The sequence below is a fragment of the Myxocyprinus asiaticus genome, chromosome 32 (genome assembly GCF_019703515.2).
Source record: "Myxocyprinus asiaticus isolate MX2 ecotype Aquarium Trade chromosome 32, UBuf_Myxa_2, whole genome shotgun sequence".
In the NCBI taxonomy this organism is placed as follows: domain Eukaryota; kingdom Metazoa; phylum Chordata; class Actinopteri; order Cypriniformes; family Catostomidae; genus Myxocyprinus; species Myxocyprinus asiaticus.
Genome location: NC_059375.1, coordinates 15,376,095 through 15,383,003, shown reverse-complemented (window position 1 = coordinate 15,383,003; position 6,909 = coordinate 15,376,095). Strand labels below are relative to the sequence as shown.

Below are 6,909 nucleotides of genomic sequence, written 5' to 3'. Positions count from 1 at the left end.
CAAGTAGAATCTGCAAAAAGATGATGTGCGAGCTTTTTGTAAAATCTAATTAGTTGACCTTACTTAGATTTTTAAGCCAACTTTACATGGTTTTTTAAGTAAACATACTTATTTTGCTTAAGTAAACTGAACTTATTTTTTTAAGTAACTTTAACTAGTTACAAGTAAACTTAACTCATCTGTGATTGAAGTATCATTGTTTTACTTAAGTATTTAAATTGAGTTATAGCACGTCTTATACAGTTTAAGGGAAATTATGACTGGAATCTATGTTAGCCATATGGCACATTGGATTCTCCTCAGTACTTCTTAAATCTGCACTTTTGTAAAGTATAATTGAGTAAAGAAGAATGGCTTGAATTTAACAGGCTCCAAGTTTATCAGAGGTAACACTAATTACCCTAATTGTGACTTTTACACAATTATCAACCAGCTACAACCAAACAACAACAAAAGTCATAAGAATGAAAATTATATACATTTTTATATAACAATAATTATTTTTCTGCATAGGTTTTCTTGTTTTCACCAAACAACCAAACCAAAAATTAAGCTTAAGTTGAGTAAACTATGTTGTTGTTTTTTTTTTTTTTTTTTTTTTTTTTTTTTTACAATTTGAGATGGTTATTAGTATTTGCAGTATAGTCATTTTTGAGATTACTTTAAACGATGTCAGTTTATGAAGTCAGTTCCCCTCAAATTAACACAGGTGTTCTTGCAGGGTAACCAAATGTGTATATCTCTATTGTTTTAACATTTAAAACCTAGCAACCTTTCTTTTTACATTTTTTGCTTGAAAAGTGTTTTTACTTAAAATAAGCATTACTTGGTTTGATATTTTTACAAATCAAGACAAATCAATTTATACATTTTTAAGTGTGGCTTAAGTGTCCAAATACATTTTAGGACCATTGTATGCCCTTTCATTACAGTAATTGAGGAATGAAAAGTCTCTGCAATCAGAGAGAAAACTATTTCTGAATCAAAAAGTATCAATCACAAACTAGTGCTGAAATAATAAGAATCAGTGGAACATGATCTCTTTGGCATGATGGACTCATGTGTCAATATTTCCCTTTGCTGACTGTTTAGAGGAAGAAACATAGAGAACAGGAGAAAAAGGAGTACAACTAAAGATGGAAACACATGGACCAAGCTGAGGCAAACTAAATGCTATTTTTCTTTCCTTTCTATGATATGATTCTTATTATGTGCTGACTATAGGCCCTCCTGTTGTTTCATCTGTAAGAGGAGAGAGTGAGAAAGGGGTTACATGCTTAAGTAAGAACAAACTAAAGTTTGTCATTGCTTAAGAAATCCCACCCCTAAGGCTATACATTTTCATGCTTGACATTATAGATGTATCATATCATTTGAAAACATTAGTATATGGAGATGATCTTAAACAGAACAAATAACTCCTAGGTCTCTGTTTTAAGTTTTATTCTTGGGTTTATTGCAAATATAATACAAAAGATGAGCTTCTTCAAAGGCAGTAAAATTTTGAAAGACATAAAAGATAATTTGTTCAGTTTGTGTAAAAAAAAAAAATAAAAAAAATAAAAAAAGAAGATATCAAAGATATCAACATCAGCACTGAGATTGCTGACATGGAGTAAAGCACAAATTTGAGAGGGAAAAAATCATAAAGCAAAGAAATAAGCCAACTAACAAACAAACTAACTTAAAAAACAACTACTACTACTAACTTTCAGACAGAAAGACTACTCTTCCAGTTTAATCAGCCTTATTTTAGAAATTGCAACAGTATTTTGCGCATTATTACACAACTGGTTAGAAATAAGGACAAATAACCATTTAAAATAGAAAAATCTACATACGATAAATAAACATGATGAATACAGAATTTTACCATATTAAGTACCGGCCCTCTGTCGAAATGGCCCATTGGATTATATGTCACCATATTCAGAGGCGCAAAATAATAATAATATTTTTTTTTTAATTTTCTTTTTTTTTTTGTATAAAGTATTAAAGAATAAAATGCAAATAATTTCTTTGAAATAAAATTAATACTAATAAATAAATTAAATTGGCTGAAAGGTGACACTGGCCTGGCTGCAGGCTGCTAATGACAAGCAGAGGTCATAGGGCACTTCCTGGAGCTGTGACACATGCTGTTATGCACTCAGTAAGTTCTGCAGCTGCCACGTAGATATTCCCGCTTTAAACCTAACTCGCATACACTTCCAACATATGACAGACAGTGATGTTAGGCAGGAAGACAAACAGCTTTACAAGATCTAGTAATACCTTAAAAAGTATTGAGTTTTGTGACTGTTGAAGAGGGATGGTATTTTACAGGAACATAAATAAAGGAAACAAAATCAAACTAGAGATTAAAATACACAGCATGAAAACTACAGACAATAGAGGGTAAGAGATTGTTATTGTTGATGAAAAAAGATGGGCTTGAAAAACCAAGGCTGTATGTACTACTGAGAGTGGTTTAGTAAAAATAGACTTTTCTACAAGAATCACAGAAGGCCTCTCATGACTGGCAGAAATACAAAAAGAACATGTTAAGAAAACATACACAGTACATATTAAAGTATCAATAATCAGTAAGTCCTCACAGAGGATTAATTTCTCAGAAATGTTTCTCTTTACTTGCAATCAAGGCTAAAAATATATATTCTAATTACTATTTCAGGCAATTAAAAAAGGCACGTTGGGAGCCATTTTGAGCTAAATTCTTTTTTTTTTTTTTTTTTTTTTTTTGAAGTCCAGCTTTCTTTCCTACATTTCAATGCTTCATTATGTGTGTGGGAAAATCAAGTGTGTGTGTGTTTTTTAAAGAGAGTGGAATGTGTAATGAGTCTCTATGCAGGCCCATCAGTCTTCTCTTAAAGTGTGTGTGTGTTTGTGATGGAGTGTATATAAGTGTCCTTAGGGTCTTGAGAGCTGTGTGTAAACAGGCTGCTGGTCCCAGTGCTGGGGACTGTGGTTTGACTGGGGGATAGAGGGAACCCCTGTAGAGTCAGCGATGGGGGTGTACATGGGCCTCTGGCTGGAGCTCATGTAGCTGAAGGTGGAGTACAGACCGGAGCTCTGACCCCCTGCATGGCTGTAATAGGAGGTGGCGCCACCCTGGTGGTCAGAGTAATCGTACTGGGCACGGCTGATGGATGGGAATGAAGTGCTGTAATGCTGGAGGTGCTGGACGTTGAAGGAGCCGTAGCTGACGTGCTGTGGGGAACCCTGCTGCTCGCTGTAGTGACTTGGACTCAGCTGTTCAGTCTTGATGTGCGTTGTTCTCGTTTGGTCCTGCTCGCCACCACTACCGGTCCCCAATGGGGTCATGGTGTGCTGCTGCCCACTTTGGGGGCTCCCATTTTGGGGCTTCCCCATCCAGTTGTGCCCTCCGGTGCTCCCTGTCGCCGGGCTGATGGAGGCACTGCCGCTGATGCCATAGCCGCCCGTGTAGGCCGTGTTGGTCACACCCGCGTGCCCGTTTGGCGGTAGGTACTGGTCAAACTCATTGACGTCAAAAGTTTCGATGTGTGAGATGACGTCACTGCTTAGCTCTCCAATGTCCACGTCGCGGAAGTCGATGTTGAGTTGGCGTCCAGTGCCCTCCTGAAGTGGACGGGCCTCACGCTTCAGATCCACTTTGCCTGGCTGCACATCAGTTTTAGGGGTGGTGGGGGGAGTGGGCGGCCCTTGGGACTGGCCTGTTTTGAAGCAGAGGAGGAGGGGGAGCAAGTTGGGGGGGAGAGAGAGTTAACCACTGCATACAGATGACACAACAGCAAGAGTGAAAAGAAGAAAACTTATATGGCCCAAAGCAAGAACTTTTAAGAATCAGCAACTGCGAAGTGTATTACAGCCAGTAATCTAATTCATCAGATAAAGATGTTCTGACAAAACTACTACACTTTCAATAGCAACATCAAATATAACAGTTTTAAGTGTTCAATTGCCTACACATATAATATTTAACAGTCATTTTTGAAGGCTTTCTGCTCAGTTCACTGCCCACCTGAGTGTTCGCTGGGTGAGTGCACCTCTCCCATGCTGGAGGCGGGTGAGTCTGCTTGCTGGAGCGCTTTGAAGATTGCATTCGGGGAGATATGAGTCTGCTCGTTACCGTCCTCGGACTCATTCTGCCCGTTCTTCACAGACTTCCTCCGCCGGGGCTGATATTTGTAATCGGGGTGATCTTTCTTGTGCTGAACCCTGAGTCGCTCAGCCTCCTCCACAAAGGGTCGCTTTTCACCCTCGTTCAGTAATCTGCCCGACAAAACCAAAAGACCCACTACTGAGCATACGGATCTTGAATCTTATTAGATTAGAAGCTATTACAGCACTATACTATTATATAAGATTATAAATTATATTCTATAAGGTGTTAATGAAACATAAATATGATTTCGAAAAGTATAGCTACAAAATATTGACCAAATTATTCATTTTCTATTATTTTGCACCAATTATTTTTTGATATATATTAAAAATACTAAAATATTGTTTAATTATATTTTACATATTTAAGGACACTACTTAATGCGTTTTAAATACTTAAAATGAAACATTTACCTCCAAAGTTTGCCCAGAGTTTTGCTGAGCTCCGCGTTGTGAAGGTGCGGGTATTGATCGGCCAGTTTTCTGCGCGCAGCTTGCGCCCAAACCATAAACGCGTTCATCGGTCTCTTCACGTGCGGCTTGTTTTTGCTGGAGCCGTTCACTCTCACCGGCATGGGCACGAGCGTCCAGTCGTAGCCCTTCAACACCTGAGACACCGCCTCTCGGATGCACACCGGGAACTTGTCTTCTTCATCCTTCTTGAACTCGCCGAGTTGCCCGTCCGGAGCCATTAGGCTGTTCTCGGTCGGTCGTGTGTTCTCGGTGTCGGAGCCCGAACCAGATGGACACGGGGACCCCGCGGAGTCCTCGGACATGCTCGGACTGGGGGCGTCAGACAGACACTTCTCTTGCTCATCTGTCATCTTCAGGTAGGGATCGAGTAGATTCATGCGAATACTGTTGATGGACAACCTCAGAGAATTTTTGTAGCACTTGCAATTCAGCCCGTGCAGGCTTTAGAGAGTAAAAAAAAAAAAATAATAATAATAATAAAAAAAAAAAAAAAAAAAAAAACGAATGGCAGTCCCGACTCAAAGTATCGACTCCAAAAATACTTTCTATTATTGCTCCAACTTTTAATTCCTCCAAATCTCTGAAATCCACTGAATCACGGCGCAGTGATGGACTCTTTCAAATTCAAATAGCAATCATCAGAGTGTTTCTTGTGAACTGCTGCTGTCTCTGCAAAAGCAAAGCGCTTCCTTTTCGCTCCCGTGTAGTATTTCCAAGAGAAGGACGAACTTTGATTTGTCAGTAGAGCGCGCACGGGCTTTTAAAGTCCATGCGCTGTGACGAAAAGGAAAACGATGCCTGCTCGTGCCCACCCCCTCTCACTCTCAATAATTATCACTAACAATTTAACATTTTCATTTAAGAAAGAAAAAAAAAAAAAAGTGAAATCGGAAGTGAAGTCAGTTTTAAAAGAATTGTATAAGATTCGTATAAGAGCTTATTAAAACATCACACTTTAGTAGGCTACTTTTTCTAGAATGTCAACAAACTTGCCACAGACTGTGAAACTCATAAAAATATTTTTAAGAACCGTACGTTGTACATGTTAGCGAAATAAGTGAATGTGTATTTTTTTTTTTTTTTTTTTTTTTTTTACAACTAAAAAACAAATAAATAAAGTACCTAAAATATCAAAACCCCTGTCTTTTATTCATTTAGCTATTCAGTGATTAATTGTGGAGAGGTTGTGGAAAGGAAGTGTTACTCAGTTTAACAGTCAGTGACTTTGAAGTCGGCGTCAAAGCTTTCCACTTTCACTAATTTGGTCTTTTTCACAGATTTAGAGAAGCTGGAAATGTATGTATTTCTCAAGTTCATATTCTGCTTGACAGGCAGCCTAGAGATGCTGTCTGTCCTGGTCCGGTTGGTGTTTTCATGAAACCTACCGATAGGGGGAGACAACGCTCTGTGCTCCGCACAGAAATCTCTCAGCACGCTCCGCTCCAGAACTGTTCGACTGCTGAGGTGTAGACTTTCATACTTTATCTATACAATAATTATCTGTCAAATACGTGGCATGAAATGCTAATAAATGATTCGCAACATTTAGATATGATTGAAGGAACCATTAAAAGGGGTTTGAAAAGCGCGCGCTATTTCATGAGTATGCGCGCGACTGTGTGCGAACTTTGTCTCGTGCGCTTGTGTGAGCTAGAAAAGGAAAATATAACAAACCAATACAGGACTGTATAAGCAATTGATAAGAGATTTGTAGCACGCATGAAGACTCTCTCTCTCTCTCTCTCTCTCTCTCTCTCTCTCTCTCTCTCTCTCTCTCTCTCTTATTACTGTTAGGTGCTCACGCAAGAAAGGCAGTGTCCTGGATTCTGTAAAGCTGTTTGTTTGCGTTATGTCAAGCTCTTGCAATGCACAACCAGTCAGTAATCCTATCTGCCCAGCAGTTTAATTAAGGCTCAGCTTCCACATACAGAACCTGAACTGTGAGCGTTTTGGTTCCTCCTCGCTCCGTCACACGGCGTTTATTTACACTGGATGAGTTTATTTAAATTGTTCACTTCAAGCATAAACAGAACAGAACTTTTCGGACCTTCGTCAATAGCACGTTCCCTCTTCTGTTAACAGCACGTCGCTAATAGGAAGGAGAGGCTCTGTTTATTTATTGTAACACAGCCTTACGCCAATGCTGGGAGTGAATGACAGCTTTTCAACTTTACATACTTTCCTATCAACTGATCTTTTGACAACTGCTTCATTTTTTTGTGAGGCTGAATTGCATTAAGCTCCTGTTGCCATGATTGCTGCTGGCAGTGGCTATTATAGATAATATTA

The 6,909-nt window shown here is 39.0% G+C and overlaps 1 protein-coding gene across 1 annotated transcript; it reads right to left on the bottom strand.

Annotated features, from left to right (window-relative positions):
• Positions 1-1,428: 1,428 nt before the first annotated feature.
• On the bottom strand, positions 1,429-5,331 carry LOC127423166 (transcription factor Sox-9-A-like). The gene is made up of 3 exons (XM_051667288.1): positions 4,561-5,331; positions 4,004-4,254; positions 1,429-3,695 (listed from the first exon to the last, which is right to left on the bottom strand). Exons 1-3 carry the CDS (start codon positions 4,995-4,997, stop codon positions 2,911-2,913), a joined length of 1,473 nt encoding a protein of 490 aa, XP_051523248.1. The 5' UTR covers positions 4,998-5,331; the 3' UTR covers positions 1,429-2,910.
• Between the last annotated feature and the right edge of the window lie 1,578 nt (positions 5,332-6,909).